The following is a 21,406-nucleotide window of genomic DNA, read 5'->3' on the forward strand; positions in this document are numbered from 1 at the left end:
GCGCAACGTCACCTCTTTTCACTTGCATAAGGAAGTCGCACATGCTTTTGTTATTTGAAGTTCTATTGCTTCTTGTCACTTTAAAACAACTGGAATGTCCGCAGATGACATGTACATGGATTGTAACCGCCAGAGAGGTGTCTCTTCTCTTGACGTTGTTATATGGCGGGAGGCTATACCACTAGACTTGGGCTCGAGTTGTTTTATAGAAGTTTAAGGGGCCATTTGTTTTTCTCTGTACAATGTATACATGGTTATTGCCAAAATAACTAGATTGCAGACAAGTAAATAAGCCAAATATGTTTATTTCCTAAAGTAGGCTCATGCGTATTTTGTCACCCTCTTTTATATAAGATTAGGATATACATTATCTGTTTGTGTGAAATGTATAAACCTAACAAAGTTTTAGTTTTGAGTATTTTAGAGTCGTTAGTCTATGGAAGAAGCGTATGTTACCTATATTTGGTCACATGTTATGTGTACAGTATCAGATCTCTAGCGATCGGCAATAGCACACACAGTATTTTATTCCACACCAATGGTGACAATCCCTTACTGCTTTTTATGCAATTTCATTGTTTCAGAAGAAGTTGGACATCGTTTTTGACATACAGTAAGTAGCAAACCACAACTCGGCGTTGCTAGTTTGTAGCTTTTAACGCCGTCTGAGCCCGAATTAACATCATGGCACGAAATACGACGCATAACAGGCCCTTTACAGTACAGTATTACTCCTTTGCTTTTTACATGTAAAAAATATATATATAAATATATATATATGCTTGCGTGTTTGCACTATTCGTCCGTCGAAATACAACTTCAGATCCGAATAGTTTTTTCAACATGCGTTATGGCTCCATGCACAATACTAATCCCTTGGATTCGCTGCTCTCCTAAACAACATTATATTGCTTTTCTCTGTATTTTTTCACTTTGTCGTTTATGACTCCTTCAACACCATCCTCCCTTGAGTCACGTCTCTCACGCGAGGGAGTAAAATTGTCAATTTTATAGTTGTTTTATTTTATAGATGCCATTTGTTTCCACGAGACCACGCCTTACTCTAAGGTTTCACACTTGTGGACCCTGCCCAAACGGACCCAGTAGCCAATTACCTCGCTCCGTTTCCGCCCATTTCACAAGAGTTGATTCTATGGAATACCATTGTCATGCAAATAAAGGACGCGTAAAATATCCCCCTCGCGCGCACTGCAGAGCAGAGACTCACTGGGATCGCACGAAGGACGCGAAGCACGGGGCACGCGGGGGAATTTCATACTACGTCGTCGCCAGGACCCGTCCAATTGTCACAGGCAAGTAGTACCCACATGTTTTCTATTTTAATCATAACATAATAGTTATCGGGAATTGTATCTCAACCGAATTCTTTAAAGTGTGCATAAAAGTGTTTTTGATGTAGATGTTGGAATGTAACCGTTGGGGAGTATTGTTCAGTGCACTGACGTGGACCCTACCTGTCTCACACAGCCCTCCTTGCCAGACGAACTGCGGCGGCTCCAGGATCCTGCAGGCAAGAGGGTAAAATCACAAGAAGAACCAACCTGCCCAGATTCAACTGCATTTTATTCACCTTGTTTGGAGATAACGATACCGTGGCCGTTCTTACAGAATACCTGTCGCTCTGCTCCATCTCTGCAATATAGCATATACTACCTGTTGCTGCTAGTAACAACGGAGGAGAAGAGGGGGAGACTACACCTTGCGACACTTGGATCTCTTATAAACACACTTTGTAGGGAGTTGGATTTCGCAACCTTTAATCTTTTGCACACCAAGTGTGTTATTTTGTCTGTGTCCATTTTGGGATATTAGTGGTCTTATCATATATATAGTATACACGTTTCTAAAGTGCCTTACAACTGGTATTAATCCAGTATTCCAACGCCAGAGACTCAACCAGTGACTATCACATAGAAAGGCACAGGATCCATCTCTATATCCCAGTTTCACCATGAGTCAAGGGGATGTATCAACTTGCTCTGCGCCTCAGATCGTATTCCAAGAGGCGGTGAAGCAAGGTAACACAAAGGAACTCCACTCGTTGCTCCAGAACATGACAAACTGCGAATTCAATGTCAACTCCTTCGGGCCCGAAGGACAGACGGCGTTGCATCAGTCAGTCATCGACGGGAATCTCGAACTTGTAAAACTGCTGGTGAAATTCGGAGCCGATATTCGATTGGCGAACAGGGAAGGGTGGAGTGCCTTACACATTGCCGCTTTTGGAGGACATCAAGACATAGTCCTATACCTCATCACTAAGGCAAAATACTCTTCTGGCGCACGGTGATCTGCTACACTGCTGTCAGGTAAACACACGGAAAGCCCTTATAAATTAGCGTTTCGATCTATAGTTGTGCCAAATTATAGCCTACAAAACACAGTAATTTCCCTTTCATCAAAACCAAACGGGGGTCTCTCTCACTCGTGAGTCAAACACCACATGGTTCTTGTATCCGCTTCAGCATAAAAAAAACGCCATTTTGGTGGGTTGGTACTAAAGCTTTTTCCTTGAACGTGTATAATAGATTGGGACGTATTAAATAACTAAGCCAGTGTTTGGGTCCCGAGACCTGATAGCAGCCTAGTTTTACGCAGCGATAGACTTTCTATATTTTTTTGCCGCGGTTACATTGAAACACTTCTTTATTGGGCTTCGTATTGAGGTGTCGCCCTGTAGCTGCGGTGGTCACTTTGTAAGACCCTTTTAAATGATTTTATATACTGAAAGATGGCACTTGTTGCTGTGGCTGCATGCTGGAATATATGAAAGGGAAGAAAAGGTGAACACGGGAAATGAAGGCCATCCTGTATTTGGCTATTATTTCTTTTTTAAATTATAGAATCTGATCTGTTTCAAAGAGCAGCATTATTAGGCCTATATATATATATATACCCAACTGGCATTTCCAGATGTGTAATCATTGTAACGACTATTGACTTAATGTTGTTAAGTACTTTACACAATAGCTTTACTTTGTTTCTTTATAATTAAAAAAGTAGCTGAATGCGCCCTGCCTTCTTCAAGCAGGCTGCTGGCATGTATCAATGTCTTTTCAGGCCAGTGCGACCGCAGTGTCAATGGTTAATGTGATATAAACCGCTGCTTTCGCTTTGTATCAAAACGTCAGGAAAGTGGCATTTGGAATTCACTTTAATCTCCTTTCAGTATTTTAACGAACAACACCCTGGTCATCACTGTGAATACAGGCTGGGTTCTATTTATGAAGGTACATTGACAAGATGCATTTTGAAAATTCTGTGGTTATTCTTTTCAAATCAAATCTGTTACGTTTAAGAATATTTAGGGTGACTTATAAAGCTGCTTCAGACTCTATGCTTATCATAGTATAAACTATCCTGTGTGGAGACCCCATGTCACAATAAGCCTAAATTTGACCTTGCTAAAGAGAGACTCTTCTTTGTCGCTCATTAACTTCTTGTTTGGTTTTCTTTGCCAACTACCTCGACTGTAAAGTATTCAAAACCATTGGACTCTTGCTCACTCACAACACTCCAATATGGGAAGTCACACACATCCTTTAGCACAGTGGTTCGCAACCATTTTTGGTTACTGTACCTGAAGTACCCCCGCATGTGCATTTTACCAGTAGGCCTAGGGTCTGAGTCTTCTCAAGTACCACCTGTGGATAGGCCAAGAACCCCCAGGGGTCCTAGTACCCCCTAGTTGGAAACCGCTGATCTAGCCTATCCCCAAGCCTGTCTGTAGGCCAAAATAATGCTCATACCCACACAAACATTTTAAATAATAGCTATTTTAGCAGTAGGCCCCAAGCCAATGTTATTTAACCCAGTGATATAGGCTAGGAGACAACTATGGTGTTTCTTCTGCAAAGCAATAATGTCTATTTCATATTAATCAAGCCCATTTCTTATCTTCATCTGGGATGAATTTATTTCCCACACTACAACCAAACTTTAATCTGACAAGCAAAGCTTTTTTTTTTGTTTTTTTTGCCTTTCTGTAAAGGTATGGTTGCAAACACACATTGCCGATTTAAAAAAAAAAAAAAAAAAATACATTATATAGTCGTTCTGTTTGAAGTTTCTATTTAGTCACAAAAATTGCATTTTATTGCCTGACATGAATGCAGGGAGTTTTATTGCACAAAATGCAGAGCCTTTTACTCCCCCTGGTGCCTGTCCGGGTAACTGCAGGAGTTGAGGCTTAGAAATAGTTACTACTGAGCAGGAGTAAAACATTTTATTACTGTCATGTTATGATCACTAACATCTACATGACTATTGCAGGATATATATAACAAATGGTTTAAACTGCCTGCTGCATTTTGAAAGTCATGGCACCATAATGTTTGTTTCAATGCTGCTTGTATGTTTTATATTTGATTTTACTCAATGGCCAACAGTAAGTGAAAGACAAATATCTGATAGCATCACAGTCATTCAATGGAAATCCCTGTGTGTGTGTGTGTGAGAGAGAGAGAGAGAGAGAGAGTGCACATGTGTGCATGAATGAATGTGTATATATGTCTGTGTGTGCTGCATTCATCTGACTGTTGTGTCCTGAGTGAGTTGAGCTGTGTTCCCCTTCCCTGGCCTGTGTTCCCCTTCCCTGGCCTGTGTTCCCCTTCCCTGGCCCGTGTTCCCCTTCCCTGGCCTGTGTTCCCCTTCCCTGGCCTGTGTTCCCCTTCCCTGGCCTGTGTTCCCCTTCCCTGGCCTGTGTTCCCCTTCCCTGGCCTGTGTTCCCCTTCCCTGGCCTGTGTTCCCCTTCCCTGGCCTGTGTTCCCCTTCCCTGGCCTGTGTTCCCCTTCCCTGGCCTGTGTTCCCCTTCCCTGGCCTGTGTTCCCCTTCCCTGGCCTGTGTTCCCCTTCCCTGGCCTGTGTTCCCCTTCCCTGGCCTGTGTTCCCCTTCCCTGGCCTGTGTTCCCCTTCCCTGGCCTGTGTGTGGCCTGCTCCTCTCCTCGAGTGTGTGGCTTTATGTTGCTACCTGGGGGTCTTCCCTCGCTACAGTAAGGAGAGACACCAGGGATTAAGGACTGTCCTTCCATGTACCTGGAAAAGCAAACTAAAGCGATTAGAAAGAAACATCAAGGAATAGATTGGTTTTAGTGGAACAAAAAAATATGCATCGCTTGTCTTAAACTTGATATTTTTTATATATATATATATATTTTAAATATTGCACTGACTGTTGTTGATTAAGTTGACTTTTTATCAAGTCAAATGTATTGTTTTTCCAAATAGAAAAAAAGGAACACAACAAAATACTATTGTACAAAACATCTCCAGGTTGTAATGTTTTGTGTGTTAACTTTGTGAAACATTGTGTTCAGGCAAAGATTGTTTGAATCTTTGTGATCGGGTATGTGTTTATATACAGTACCAGTCAAAGGTTTAACACCTACTCATTCAAGGGTAGGTGTAAAAAACTAAAGAAAACCCCTGGAATGAGTAGGTGTTAAACGTTTGACTGGTACTCTATATATATATATATAATATGCTGAAATATCTTGGAGCACTTTCTTTTCTGAAGTGCTGCCTCCCTCCTGTTGTTATGAAAGGGGAAAAATACATTTGATGGTAAGATCATTGTTACAAAACAAATTGCACAGCGTATGGTTGTTCTACTTAAGTGTCATAACATTTATGGCCCGAGAGAGGACAACTGGATAGGTGTCAATGAATGAGAGAAAGTGCTGACGTTTAAAAAAACATTTTTTGGGGGGGGACACATGTTCTGTTTTCGTTTTGCTTTTTTTTTAGCGAAACAAAAACAAATGTCTGAGTTTAATGAGAGATGCTGAAGTTCCATCGTGTTTTGATTTTGGGTTTTCTTGTTTTTGTTCTGTATTTTTTGTTTTTGAACGTTTGTAACACTGTGATCATGATGTGTGTTGAGGAAATGAGTGCTGTAATATTTTTGTACGTTTGTGTACAAGCCAGTAAAAAAATCTTTAAACTCTGTGTGTCTATGCATGTTTCATTTTCCCTACCCCCAGGCAGTCCCAGCCCCCGTTACCCATAGAGAAGAATAGTGACGGGCACAGACCCCCCCCCCCCTCTCCCCTCCTCTCTCCCATTCTCCCAGGCTAGCCCAGATCCCCTCTTCCTCCTCTCTCCCGTTCTACCAGGCTAGCCCAGATCCCCTCTTCCCCCTCTCCCCTCCTCTCTCCCGTTCTCCCAGGCTAGCCCAGATCCCCTCTTCCCCCTCTCCCAGGCCATCCGGATTCCCATTCTCTCCCTTTGTTATTCAGTCAGCCTCATCTTTTCACATGCTGGATAAAAGAGCCACGCACATGATTGTGGGTAGTTCTGGTTTATAGAAGGCAGGGTCCCCTCCCCAGTGTGTGCAGGTTTTATGTTACTCTCTCTCTGTGTGTGTGTAGTCTGAGGAAGGTCCCTAGCTCAACTCTCTGGCTCTGCAACACTATTCCTCTTCTCTCTATTAACCCCCTGGGCACTCTTGTCTGTTTCTCTCTTTTTCTCCCTGTCGGTCTCCCTCTCTCTCTCCCTCTGTCGGTCTCGCTCTCTCCCTCTGTCGGTCTCCCTCTCTCTCGCTCCAATTCAAACTCCCTCTGTCGGTCTCCCTCTCTCTCGCTCCAATTCAAAGGCTTTATTGGCATGGGAAACATGTTGACATTGCCAAAGCAAGTGAAATAGATCAATAACAGTAAACATCACAAGTTCCAAAAGAATAAAGACATATCAAATTTCATGTTACAGTGTTGTAGTGATGTACAAAAGGGAAAATAAACATAAGTATCTCTGTCAGTCGCTCTCTGTCTCTCTCTGTGTCTGTCTCTGTCTGTCTCTCTCTCTGTCTCTCTCTGTCTCTCTCTCTGTCTCTCTCTCTGTCTCTCTGTCAGTCGCTCTCTCTGTCTCTCTGTCTCTCTCGCTCTGTCTCTCTCTCTGTCTCTGTCTCTCGCTCTATCACACACGTGTTTTATAATTAAGGGACTTTTTTGTAGGGGTTGATACATTTTTCGTAAGGGTAAATCAAGTCTGACATTTCAAAGTGGAAATTACAAACTTAAGCAGCCTTTTTAATCCTCAAACACACTACAAGTTTGACATTTCCTGCTTTGGAGTTAAATGTGACTCTGTCTAAGGAAGTGTGCTATACAATGTGAAATGTGTGCTGTTTACAGTGTGCTGTCTCTGTCTCTGCAGCCTCCTTATCTGCACTAAATCTATTTCGATGTAGAACTGTCTGCAGCCTAATTCCATGCAGTACATATCTTTAGATGTATTGTAGTGGTAAATAAACCAAGACTACTAAAGCTTTGTGTTGAAAGACTAAAGTCACCCCTGCTGTTGGCTTGAGACCACATAGTTGCTGCTTGCCCTTCTATTCTACCTCCTTACCCTCTCTCTCACCCCCATTCTCTTTCTCCCTTGCTCTCCTGTCGCTCTCTCCACCCCTCTCTCCGTCTCCCTGGCGCTCTCTCCACCCCTCTCTCCGTCTCCCTGGCGCTCTCTCTCCGTCTCCCTTGCGCTCTCTCCATCCCTCTCTCCGTCTCCCTCCCTCGCTCTTGCCACCTCTCCGTCTCCCTCTCTGTCTCTCTCTCCGTCTCCCTCTCTCCATCTCCTTCTCTCCGTCTCCCTCGTGCTCTCTCTCCACCCCTCTCTCCGTCTCCCTCCCTCGCTCTCTCTCCGTCTCCCTCACTCTCTCTCCACCCCTCTCTCCGTCTCCCTCCCTCCCTCGCTCTCTCTCCGTCTCCCTCGCTCCCTCGCTCTCTGTCCGTCTCCCTCGCTCTCTCTCCACCCCTCTCTCCGTCTCCCTCGTGCTCTCTCTCCACCCCTCTCTCCGTCTCCCTCCCTCGCTCTCTCTCCGGCTCCCTCGCTCCCTCGCTCTCTCTCCGTCTCCCTCGCTCTCTCTCCGTCTCCCTCGCTCTCTCTCCACCCCTCTCTCTCTCTCTACGTCTCCCTTGCTCCCTCGCTCTCTCTCCGTCTCCCTCTCTCGCTCTCTCTCCACCCCTCTCTCCGTCTCCCTCCCTCTCTCTCTCTCTCTCTCCTTTGCTCTCTCCGTCTCCCTTGCTCGCTCTCTCTCTCTCCACCCCTCTCTCCGTCTCCCTCACTCTCTCTCTCCACCCCTCTCTCCGTCTCCCTCCCTCGCTCTCTCTCCTTTGCTCTCTCCATCTCCCTTGCTCGCTCTCTCTCTCCACCCCTCTCTCTGTCTCCCTTGCTCGCTCTCTCTCTCCACCCCTCTCTCCGTCTCCCTCGCTCTCTCTCCACCCCTCTCTCCGTCTCCCTCACGCTCTCTCTCTCCGTCTCCCTCGCTCTCTCTCCACCCCTCTCTCCGTCTCCCTCATGCTCTCTCTCCACCCCTCTCTGTCTCTCTCGCGCTCTCTCTGCACACCTCTCTCCGTCTCCCTCACGCTCTCTCTCTCCACCCCTCTCTCCATCTCCCTCACGCTCTCTCTCTCCACCCCTCTCTGTCTCCCTCGCGCTCTCTCTGCACACCTCTCTCCGTCTCCCTCGCGCTCTCACTTCTGCAGGATGTTTTTGTTGAGTTGGATTTTCATTGTCCAGCGGCTGAGTTGGCTGCCGTCCCAAAGCAGAGCTGCTGTACAGCAGAGCAGAGAGGTCCGCTAATAGATTCTTCATGTGCCTGCCACACATCCGAGCAGGAATTTGGAAATTATTTTAACAGAGTCCCCCCAACGAAAAGAGAGACAGTGAAGAGGACTGTGTTTGTGTTTCAGTGGGGAGTGTGTCGGTGTGTGTGTTCATCTTGCCTGAAAGAAGCTGGGTGTGATAGTGCATACCCCCTATCTGCCAACGATCTCATGCAGGGGTTTCATTTGCTCAAAGTATGTTTTGTGTATGCTTTTGGTGGGTGGTGAATGTGTTAGCCCTGTTGTAGTGTTCTCTCGTACTTCAGCAGAGGTGAATGAAGAATGTGAACTGAACATTGCTCATACAGCTCCACCGGATCAATGCATTATCTACAAAGTTAAAGGATTATTTTATTTATTTAACTAGGCAAGTCAGTTAAGAACAAATTCTTACTTTCAATGACGGCCTAGGAACAGTGGGTTAACTGCCTTGTTCAGGGGCAGAACGACAGATTTTTACCTTGTCAGCTCGGGGATTTGATCCAGCAGTTACTGGCCCAACGTTCTAACCACTAGGCTACCTGCTGCCCCAAAGAGTCATCACATGATGTAAAACTCGTCATACCGGCTGTATTTCTGCTTGCTTGAACGGCAATAGCTCAGATAAACATGAAATGACCCCGCTAATCGATAGAACCTCGCTCAGACATGCACAACATGGGTGAATCTTTCCTTAAAGAACGTACCGTACGGTCACTCCACAGCTAGCTTGAAATGTAGCCGATGGAGCCAAGAACATACTGTAAGGTCACTCCACAGCTAGCTGGAAATGTAGCCGATGGAGCCAAGAACGTACTGTAAGGTCACTCCACAGCTAGCTTGAAATGGAGCCAAGAACGTACCGTACGGTCACTCCACAGCTAGCTTGAAATGGAGCCGATGGAGCCAAGAACGTACCGTAAGGTCACTCCACAGCTAGCTTGAAATGGAGCCGATGGAGCCAAGAACGTACCGTAAGGTCACTCCACAGCTAGCTTGAAATGGAGCCGATGGAGCTAAGAACGTACCGTACGGTCACTCCACAGCTAGCTTGAAATGGAGCCGATGGAGCCAAGAACGTACTGTAAGGTCACTCCACAGCTAGCTTGAAATGGAGCCGATGGAGCTAAGAACGTACCGTACGGTCACTCCACAACTAGCTTGAAATGTAGCCGATGGAGCTAAGAACGTACCGTACGGTCATTCCACAGCTAGCTTGAAATGTAGCCGATGGAGCCAAGAACGTACTGTAAGGTCACTCCACAGCTAGCTTGAAATGGAGCCGATGGAGCCATCCAATTAAGACCTTTTGGGTGTCTCAAACCGTTGGAACATTGTCAAGGAGGGTGGTCGCTTGTGTTAGCAAAGCAGAGGTCTCGAGTTCCAGGCAGGTATTTAGCCCAATCGGGGGGGGGGTGGTACTCGCTAAGCAGGCAACATGACGTCTGTAACATGCATGTGCCTAGTGTCCACTTTTGATGTAATCTTGTGCTCTAAGAACTGTTCCTCAGTTGTCTACTTCCCAACACACACCAAATAGGTCTACTGGTTTTATGACACAGTCCCTTGTGTCTCACTTGGTAGAGCATGGCACTTGCAACGCCAGGGTTGTGGGTTCAATTCCCACAGAGGACCATATGAAAATGTATGAACTCACTACTTTAAGTCGCTCTTGATAAGAGTGTCTGCTAAATGACTAACATGTAAATGTAAGTGAGCATGCAGAGGTATTAAAGAAAAAATCCACTCAAAAATTAGATTTTTTTTGTGATTAGTCCACTGTTAATATAGTCCCAAAGTGTTTTGCATGTCAGCAGTCAAGTTTTCCAGATATTGGGTTTTCAAGAAGCATAATGTCACTTGCCTATAACATTATGGTGATGCTACAAAATGCATCATATGCTGCAAAACGCATCATATGCTGCAAAACGCATTAAATGCTGCAAAACGCATCATATGCTGCAAAACGCATCATATGCTTCAAAACGCATCATATGCTTCAAAACGCATTAAATGCTGCAAAATGCATCATATGCTGCAAAACGCATCATATGCTGCAAAACGCATCAAATGCTGCAAAATGCATCATATGCTGCAAAACGCATCATATGCTGCAAAACGCATTAAATGCTGCAAAATGCATCATATGCTGCAAAACGCATCATATGCTGCAAAACGCATTAAATGCTGCAAAATGCATCATATGCTGCAAAACGCATCAAATGCTGCAAAATGCATCATATGCTGCAAAATGCATCATATGCTGCAAAACGCATCATATGCTGCAAAACGCATTAAATGCTGCAAAATGCATCATATGCTGCAAAACGCATCAAATGCTGCAAAATGCATCATATGCTGCAAAACGCATCATATGCTGCAAAACGCAATAAATGCTGCAAAATTCATCATATGCTGCAAAACGCATTAAATGCTGCAAAACGCATCATATGCTGCAAAACGCATCAAATGCTGCAAAACGCATCATCATGATGATGTGGCAAGTGACACTTTGCTTCTTGAAAATCCTATATCTTGAAAACTTGACAACTGACATGCAAAACATTTTGGGACTATATCAACAGTGGATTAATGAACAATAAAATACTAATAGATCGTTTTTTGTTAGTTAGTTTAAGAAGGCAGGCTGGTTGGAACAGTAGACAACATAAAATACACTGGGACACACTGGGTATGTGGTGTTCAGAGGCTGATGGGGGCTCTGAGACCTAGAGAGAGAAACAATATTAAATGATGCATCTACAACTTCTTTTGCAAAATACCATACAAGACACACATTATTATGTTAAACAAACCACCAACTGTTGACAATCGTTTGTGGGGTTTGTGTTTACATGGCAATATAATAATCTCCAGTTTAGCAGGCAGATTCCACCATTGTTTTGAGGATTGTGCAGAAACGACGAAAGAGCAATCAGAATACAAACCTGTGGATTGTGAGTTAAGCTACTTTTGTTCACAAGTTGCAAAGGGATACTATGTTATTGTATCCCTGCTATAAAGTTATCTTTGCGTAAAACATTGTAAATGGTTTTGTTCACCATTTCTGCACAAGGATTGACAGGAGGGTTGTGTTGATCAACTTGTTGTTATCAGCTTGTTATTATCATGTTATTATCATGTTATTATCAGCTTGTTATGATCAGCTTGTTGTTATTATCATGTTATTATCATGTTATTATCAGCTTGTTATGATCAGCTTGTTGTTATTATCATGTTATTATCAGCTTGTTATTATCATGTTATTATCAGTTTGTTATTATCAGCTTGTTATCAGCTTGTTATTATCATGTTATTATCAGCTTGTTGTTATCAGCTTGTTGTTATCAGCTTGTTATTATCAGCTTGTTATTATCATGTTATTATCAGTTTGTTATTATCAGCTTGTTATCAGCTTGTTATTATCATGTTATTATCAGCTTGTTATTATCAACTTGTTGTTATCAGCTTGTTATTATCATGTTATTATCAGCTTGTTGTTATCAGCTTGTTATTATCAGCTAGTTATTATAAGCTAGTTATTATCAGCTAGTTATTATAAGCTTGTTATTATCAGCTTGTTATGATCAGCTTGTTGTTATTATCAGCTTGTTATTATCAGCTAGTTATTATCAGCTTGTTATTATCAGCTTGTTATTATCATGTTATTATCAGCTAGTTATTATCAGCTTGTTATGATCAGCTTGTTGTTATTATCAGCTTGTTATTATCAGCTTGTTATTATCAGCTTGTTATTATCAGCTTGTTATTATCATGTTATTATCAGCTAGTTATTATCAGCTTGTTATTATCAGCTTGTTATTATCAGCTTGTTATTATCATCATGTTATTATCAGCTTGTTATTATCAGCTTGTTATTATCATGTTATTATCAGCTAGTTATTATCAGCTTGTTATTATCAGCTTGTTATTATCAGCTTGTTATCAGCTTGTTATCATGTTATTATCTTGTTATTATTAGCTTGTTATTATCGTGTTATTAACTTGTTATTATTAGCTTGTTATTATCGTGTTATTATCTTGTTATTATCAGCTTGTTATTATCATGTTATTATCATGTTATTATCAGCTTGTTATTATCTTGTTATTATCTTGTTATTATCAGCTTGTTATTATCAGCTTGTTTTTATCTTGTTGTTATCAGCTTGTTATTATCAGCTTGTTATTATCAGCTTGTTATTATCAGCTTGTTATAATCAGCTTGTTATTATCATGTTATTATCTTGTTATTATCAGCTTGTTTTTATCATGTTATTATCAGCTTGTTATTATCAGCTTGTTATAATCATGTTATTATCATTTGTTATCAGCTTGTTATAATCAGCTTGTTATTATCTTGTTATTATCAGCTTGTTATTATCAGCTTGTTATTATCAGCTTGTTATTATCAGCTTGTTATGATCAGCTAGTTATTATCATGTTATTATCAGCTTGTTATTATCAGCTTGTTATTATCAGCTTGTTATTATCAGCTTGTTATTATCATGTTATTATCAGCTTGTTATTATCATGTTATTATCAGCTTGTTATTATCAGCTTGTTATTATCAGCTTGTTATTATCATGTTATTATCAGCTTGTTATTATCATGTTTTTATCATGTTTTTATCAGCTAGTTATTATCAGCTTGTTATTATCAGTTTTATCAGTTTGTTATTATCAGCTTGTTATCACTTTGTTATTATCAGCTTGTTATCACTTTGTTATTATCAGCTTGTTATGATCAGCTTGTTATTATCAGCTTGTTATTATCAGCTTGTTATTAATAGCTTGTTATTATCAGCTTGTTATCAGCTTGTTATTATCATGTTATTATATTGTTATTATCAGCTTGTTATTATCGGTTTGTTATTATCATGTTATTATCAGCTTGTTATTATCATGTTATTATCTTGTTATTATCAGCTTGTTATTATCATGTTATTATCTTGTTGTTATCAGCTTGTTATTATCGGTTTGTTATTATCATGTTATTATCAGCTTGTTATGATCAGCTTGTTATTATCAGCTTGTTATGATCAGCTCGTTATTATCAGCTTGTTATTATCAGCTTGTTATGATCAGCTCGTTATTATCAGCTTGTTATTATCAGCTTGTTATGATCATCTTGTTATGATCAGCTTGTTATTATCAGCTTGTTATTATCAGCTTGTTGTTATCAGCTTGTTGTTATCAGCTTGTTATTATCAGCTTGTTATTATCAGCTTGCTATTATCAGCTTGTTATGATCATCTTGTTATGATCAGCTTGTTATTATCATGTTATTATCAGCTTGTTATTATCAGCTTGTTGTTATCAGCTTGTTGTTATCAGCTTGTTATTATCAGCTTGTTATTATCAGCTTGCTATTATCAGCTTGTTATGATCATCTTGTTATGATCAGCTTGTTATTATCATGTTATTATCAGCTTGTTATTATCAGCTTGTTGTTATCAGCTTGTTGTTATCAGCTTGTTATTATCAGCTTGTTGTTATCAGCTTGTTATTATCAGCTTGTTATGATCAGCTTGTTATTATCAGCTTGTTATGATCAGCTTGTTATTATCAGCTTGTTATTATCATGTTATTATCAGCTTGTTATTATCAGCTTGTTATTATCAGCTTGTTATTATCATGTTATTATCAGCTTGTTATTATCAGCTTGTTATGATCAGCTTGTTATGATCAGCTTGTTATTATCAGCTTGTTATTATCAGCTTGTTATTATCAGCTTGTATGCACTGGCCTTTTTTCTCCCAGAAGAAAATATAAACATGTCTGTTGCTAAATAATCATCTCTGCTCTCTTTCTAGGAGAGAGAGAAACAGAAAGACTGAGAGACAGAGACAGGTGGCCAGGCCGCTTCTTTCCTTGCCCTCCGCTTATTTTTCAACTTTTTCTTTCATTCTTTCACTCCATTCTGTGCTTTTCCATTGAAAAGTGACAAGCCGCCCCATTCACTCGTTCATTCTTCTCTCCCCTCCTCTTTTGTCTGGGCTGCTGGGTCCTGGTTCAGCTCTATTCAAGACCCAGACGCCGTGCCATTGACTGGAGCCCCCCCCCCCCCCCCCAAACCTGCCCTGTCCCCACTCTGCACTCTGCAGCTGCTATGCTAATGAACAGAGGGATGGACCGGGCAAAGGAGAGGATGAAGGGATGGGAGGAGGGAGGGACAGAGGGAAGAGAGAGTGAAAAGAGAAGAGCTGCAGCAGAGGGAGAGAGAGAACAGAACAGAGGGGTGACCCTTCCTCTCCTCCATCTCCATAACATGCTGGAGGCTCAGAGCAGCAGATCTGTCCCCCTCCATCCTCACTCTGCCCCATGTCCCTCCTCCTGCTTCTGCCCCTGTCCTCCCCTTTCTCATTCAAATCCATTTTATACCCTGGTGTTAAAGGAAAGTGCTGTCACTGCAGTGTGTAAAGTAACTCCGTTCCACCCCTCCAGGCTAACACACACTGTGTGTGTGTGTGTGTTCATTCCTCTGCTCTGTCCAAGATGGCGACCCATACCTCTACATTGCCTGGTAAGCGGAACCTGTCTCTTCAGCCTTTGTTACACGCATACACAAGGAGTGGAGCAGGCCTCACACGGGTAAATAGTTGACAACATGAAGGAGAGATTTACAGTAGGGAGAGGAAAGTTAGATACTGAACAACAATGTGACAGAAAACATTTGGAGCAGGGACATGCTCTAGTTAAATCAGGGCATGTTAGTGGTTGCATTTGAGGATGAAAGTGCCTTATTCTGTGTGTGTATTGAATGCATGCTTATCAAATCAAATTGTATTGGTCACATGCACAGAATACAATAGGTGTGGACTTTACAGTGAAATGCGTACTTACGAGCCCATACCCAATTGTGCAGATTAAAAAAAATAGAGTCTATTGACACACCGTAACATAATAAAAAAATCCCCATCAAAATCCCTACATTTAAGCTACAGATAGCTGTTTGCATGGGCCTCAATCCACCGCATCCGCCTCGGTTGTACTTCCGCACCGACAGTATGTTGGAAAGTGGCAGAGAGCTACAGCTCTGTTTGTCAGAGCAGGAGACATCCCAAAAATCGGGTTTCTCACCAAAACGTCTGTAGCATCTGAATAGTTTGGCTAATATGACCACTCTAAACTAATATGAGCACTGTATAGAAAGGGGAGGCTCTCACAAACAAGGTGGTGTTCTCTGTTTTGCTCTACGACCCCCACAAATTTCACGGGACTCGTCTGAAGGTAACCCATACAAAGTAATCATTTTTAAAATATATTTTTTAGGGATACCTAAAGGGGTTCTAAAACTCTAAATCAAATAGCTAAATGATACATGGTATGGCCTTCTTAAAACAATTCCATATGTAAGATTAGACAACGGCTTAAACTTTTAAGAATGAAAAAGTAAGACAAATATTTGCTCAATAAAAAAGGAAATGGTAACAAACTAAAAACAATAAGGAGGCTATATACAGGATGTACCAGTTTATATATACAGGAAGTACCAGTTTATATACAGGATGTACCAGTTTATATATACAGGAAGTACCAGTTTATATACAGGATGTACCAGTTTATATATACAGGAAGTACCAGTTTATATACAGGATGTACCAGTTTATATATACAGGAAGTACCAGTTTATATACTGGATGTACCAGTTTATATATACAGGAAGTACCAGTTTATATACAGGAAGTACCAGTTTATAAAAACAGGAAGTACCCGTTTATATATACCGGAAGTACCAGTTTATATACAGGAAGTACCAGTTTATATATACAGGAAGTACGAGTTTATATACAGGAAGTACCAGTTTATATATACAGGAAGTACCAGTTTATAAAAACAGGAAGTACCTGTTTATATATACCGGAAGTACCAGTTTATATATACAGGGAGTACCCGCTTATATATACAGGGAGTACCCGCTTATATATACAGGAAGTACCAGTTTATATATACAGGAAGTACCAGTTTATATATACCGGAAGCACCCGTTATATATACAGGGAGTACCAGTTTTGCTGACGACACGACGGTGGTAGGCCTGATCACCAACGACAATGAGACAGCCTATAGGGAGGAGGTCAGAAATCTGGCAGTGTAGTGCCAGGACAACAACCTCTCTCTCAACATCAGCAAGACAAAGGAACTGATCGTGGACTACAGGAAACGGAGGCCCGAACACGCCCCCATTCACATCTGGGCTGTAGTGGAGACGGTCGAGAGCTTCAAGTTCCTCGGTGTCCACATCACTAAGGACCTATCATGGTCCAAACACACCAAAACAGTCATGAAGAGGGCACAACAACACTTCTTCCCCCTTGGGAGGCTGAAAAGATTTGACATGGGCCCTCAGTTCCTCAAAAAGTACTACAGTTGCACCATTGAGAGTATCTTGACTGGCTGCATCACAGCTTGGTATGGAAACTGCTTGGCATCCAACTGCAAGGCGCTACAGAGTGTGTATGGCCCAGTACATCACTGGGGCCAAGCTCCCTGCCACCCAGGACCTCTCTAACAGGCGGTATCAGAGGAAGGCCCACATTTTTTTTTCAAAGACTCAAGCCACCCAAGTCACAGACTGTTTTCTCTGCTACCGCACAGCAACCGGTACCGGAGTGCCAAGTCTGTGACCAAAAGGCTCCTGAACAGCTTCTACCCCAAAGCCATGAGACTGCTGATCAGTTAATTAAACAGCTACCTGGACTTTCTGTTTTTCACCCCCTACCTTCCACATAGAACTTCAATCAATCACCTAACCCAAACGTACATATTAGATCAATCACCCCAACTACCTCATACCCCAGTACACTGACTCTGTACCGGTACTCCTTGTATATATCTTTTTTAATTTAACCTTTGTTTAACTAGGCAAGTCCGTTACGAACAAATTCTTATTTACAATGACGGCCTAGGAACAGTGGGTTAACTGCCTTGTTCAGCTGCAGAACGACTGATTATTACCTTGTCAGCTCAGGGATTCGATCTAGCAACCTTTCGTTACTGGCCCAATGCTCCAAACACTAAGCTACCTGCTGTATATAGCCTCATTATTGTTATTTTATTGTGTTACTATTTTCTTCTGATCTATTTTATCATGTTCATACTTTTGAATTGCATTGTGGGTAAAGGGCTCATAAGTTTCACGGTAAAGTCTAAGCTTGTTGTATTCGGCGCATGTGACAAATACAATTTGATTTGATGTATTTGTATTTGTATTAATTATGGATCCCCATTAGCTGCCAAAGCAGCAGCTACTCTTCCTGGGGTGCAGCAAAATTAAGGCAGTTTATACAATTTTAAAACATTAAAACCTTTTTAAACATTACAATACATTCACTGATTTCACAACACACTGTGTACCCTCAGGCCCCTACTCCACCACTACCACATATCTACAGTACTAAATCCATGTGTATGTATGTTGCGTACGTTATCGTGTGTGTGTGTGTGTGTGTGTGTGTGTGTGTGTGTGTGTGTGTGTGTGTGTGTGTGTGTGTGTGTGTGTGTGTGTGTGTGTGTGTGTGTGTGTGTGTGTGTGTGTGTGTGTGTGTGTGTGTGTATGCATGTGTCTGTGCCTATGTTTGTGTTGCTTCACAGTCCCCGCTGTTCCATAAAGTGTTTTTTTAATCTGTTTTTTAAATCTAATTTTACTGTTTGCATCAGTTACTTGATGTGGAATAGAGTTCCATGTAGTCATGGCTCTATGTAGTACTGTCTGCCTCCCATAGTCTGTTCTGGACTTGGGGACTGTGAAGAGACCTCTTGTGACATGTCTTGTGGGGTATACATGGGTGTCCGAGCTGTACACCAGTTGTTCAAACAGACAGCTTGGTGCATTCAACATGTCAATACCTCTCATATATACAAGTAGTGATGAAGTCTATCTCTCCTCTACTTTGAGCCAGGAGAGATTAACATGCATATTATTAATGTTAGCTCTCTGTGTACATCCAAGGGCCAGCCGTGCTGCCCTGTTCTGAGCCAATTGCAATTTTCCAAAGTCCCTTTTTGTGGCACCTGACCACACGACTGAACAGTAGTCAAGGTGCAACAAAACTAGGGCCTGTAGGACCTGCCTGCCTTGTTGACAGTGTTGTTGAAAAGGAAGAGCATCACTTTATTATAGACAGACTTCTCCTCATCTTAGCTACTACTGCATAAATATGTTTTGACCATGACAGTTTACAATTTAGGGTTACTCCAAGCAGTTTAGTCATCTTAACTTGCTCAAAATCCACATTATTTATTACAATATTTAGTTGAGGTATAGGGTTTAGTGAGTGTTTTTTTCCAAATACAATGCTTTTAGTTTTAGAAATATTTAGGGCTAACTTATTTCTTGCCACACAATCTGAAACTAACTGCAGCTCTATGTTGAGTGTTGCAGTCATTTCTTAAAACCTGTTTTCGCTTTGTCATAATGGGGCATTGTGTGTAGATTGATGAGGGGAAAAAATATTTGATCAATTTTAGAATAAGGCTGTAACATAACAAATTGTGGAAAAAGTGAAGGGGTCTGAATACTTTCTGAATACACTATATATATGTGCGTGTGTGTGTGTGTGTGTGTGTGTGTGTGTGTGTGTGTGTGTGTGTGTGTGTGTGTGTGTGTGTGTGTGTGTGTGTGTGTGTGTGTGTGTGTGTATGTGTGTGTGTGTGTGTGTGTGTGTGTGTGTGTGTGTGTGTATGCCTGTATGTATTAGCATGAGTGTGTGTATTTAAATGAGCCTGTGTGTATGAGCATGACCGTGTTTGTGTGTATTGTGGTGTTGCTGTTCTGGCAGGCAGCTGGGCTGGGCTGGGCCTCTCTCTCCTGTCCTCCTGCTCTGTTATTTACCCCGTCATGTTGTGACCCGCTGGCCCACAGGGCGGGGCCGGCCAATGTGACATCTGCCTGCTAGAGGAGCTCCCATATGGAGCATCAAACCTCCCTCCATCCCTCCCTGACCCGCTGGCCCACAGGGCGGGGCCAGCCAATGTGACATCTGCCTGTTTGCACAGAGATGGCGAGGAAGGCTAAGGGAGCTCCCATATGGAGCATCAAACCTCCCTCCCTCTCTCCCAGCCCCCCCCCCCCCCCCCCCCCCCCCCCCACGTCACATCGCTGTACTCTCCTGCTGCATCTTTTGTCCCTTTGTGTTGCCACTGTCTGGCTCATTCCTACACAGACCCTTTTGGAGATTGGGGGAGGGGTGTGTGTTTGTGTGCATGTGTGTGTGCATTTGGTGTTTGTGTGTGAGTGCGTGCGTACGTGCGTGTGTTTGGTGTGTTTGCATGTGCGCGCGCTCATGAAGGAGTGTGTGTGTGTGCTTCATGAAGGAGTGTGTGTGTGTGCTTCATGAAGGTGTGTGTGTGTGTGCTTCATGAAGGAGTGTGTGTGTGTGCTTCATGAAGGAGTGTGTGTGTGTTCTTCATGGAGGAGTGTGTGTGTGTGTGCTTCATGAAGGAGTGTGTGTGTGTGTGCTTCATGAAGGAGTGTGTGTGTGTGTGCTTCATGAAGGAGTGTGTGTGTGTGCTTCATGAAGGAGTGTGTGTGTGTGCTTCATGAAGGAGTGTGTGTGTGTGCTTCATGGAGGAGTGTGTGTGTGTGTGCTTCATGAAGGAGTGTGTGTGTGTGCTTCATGAAGGAGTGTGTGTGTGTGTGCTTCATGAAGGAGTGTGTGTGTGTGCTTCATGAAGGAGTGTGTGTGTGCTTCATGAAGGAGTGTGTGTGTGTGCTTCATGAAGGAGTGTGTGTGTGTGTGCTTCATGAAGGAGTGTGTGTGTGTGCTTCATGAAGGAGTGTGTGTGTGTGTGTGCATTCATGAAGGAGTGTGTGTGTGTGCTTCATGAAGGAGTGTGTGTGTGTGCTTCATGAAGGAGTGTGTGTGTGTGCTTCATGCAGAGAACAGAGCGTCTGATCTGGGGTGCATCCATGCAACAGGCTGCAGCAGGGCAGGGCCATGACATCAGACACCCCTCTTCCCTCTCTCTCTCCATCCCTCCAAACCCAACCCCCTCCGGGCCTCCTCCCCTGATCTCCCAGCCTGTGAAGAGGATACCGCAGCAGGCTGGAGGTCGGAGGGGGCTATGGCCCGATGATATGGCGCCCAGCCCAGGCAGTGTGGGGGGGCTGGTGGACTGGAGAGGGTTGGAGAGAGCCTGATGGTATGGGGCTGTGGAGCTCTGAAGCTCCCTCCCAGTGAAGGGTCAAACCCCCCTCTCCCTACACAAGTTCTGGGGTCTGTGGGGGTTTCTGTCTCCTGACTTGGCCCAGCTGGACACCCTGGATCTGTGTGTGTGTGTGTGTGTGTGTGTGCGTGCTTGGATGCATGAAATATGGACTGCTGAACCCAAGGACACTCAGCTCGGCAACAACACAACATCAACACAGTTTGGAGTTTCTTCATGAGCAAGTCTCTCGTTTCAGACTGTGTTCCAAGACCTGGTGCCAGGATTAGGTATAACATGTATTAGACCGATGCTGGATGCTAGGATTAGGTATAACATGTATTAGACCGATGCTGGATGCTAGGATTAGGTATAACATGTATTAGACCGATGCTGGATGCTAGGATTAGGTATAACATGTATTAGACCGATGCTGGATGCTAGGATTAGGTATAACATGTATTAGACCGATGCTGGATGCCAGGATTAGGTATAACATGTATTAGACCGATGCTGGATGCCAGGATTAGGTATAACATGTATTAGACCGATGGTGGATGCCAGGATTAGGTATAACATGTATTAGACCGATGCTGGATGCCAGGATTAGGTATAACGTGTATTAGACTGATGCTGGATGCCAGGATTCGTTTGTTTTTTT

At 42.8% G+C, this 21,406-nt stretch overlaps 1 protein-coding gene across 3 annotated transcripts in view; it reads left to right on the forward strand.

The window, feature by feature from the left end:
• Positions 1-1,488: 1,488 nt before the first annotated feature.
• Positions 1,489-21,406, forward strand: part of LOC129810902 (notch-regulated ankyrin repeat-containing protein A-like) — a 34,978-nt gene continuing 15,060 nt past the window's right edge. Inside the window, exons 1-2 of one of the 3 annotated variants that reach the window (XR_008752814.1) lie at positions 1,489-2,330; positions 15,043-15,121. Coding sequence is in view for 1 of the 3 variants with exons in the window: in XM_055861887.1 (XP_055717862.1) it covers positions 1,973-2,311 (339 nt within the window). In the remaining 2 variants the exon portion in view is untranslated. Of the gene's footprint in view, positions 2,331-15,042; positions 15,122-19,666; positions 21,036-21,406 lie in introns of those variants that run through there. The other 2 variants (XM_055861887.1, XR_008752815.1) reach the window with 2 other exon arrangements.

This window comes from Salvelinus fontinalis, chromosome 2 (assembly GCF_029448725.1).
Source record: "Salvelinus fontinalis isolate EN_2023a chromosome 2, ASM2944872v1, whole genome shotgun sequence".
NCBI classification, from domain to species: Eukaryota; Metazoa; Chordata; class Actinopteri; order Salmoniformes; family Salmonidae; genus Salvelinus; species Salvelinus fontinalis.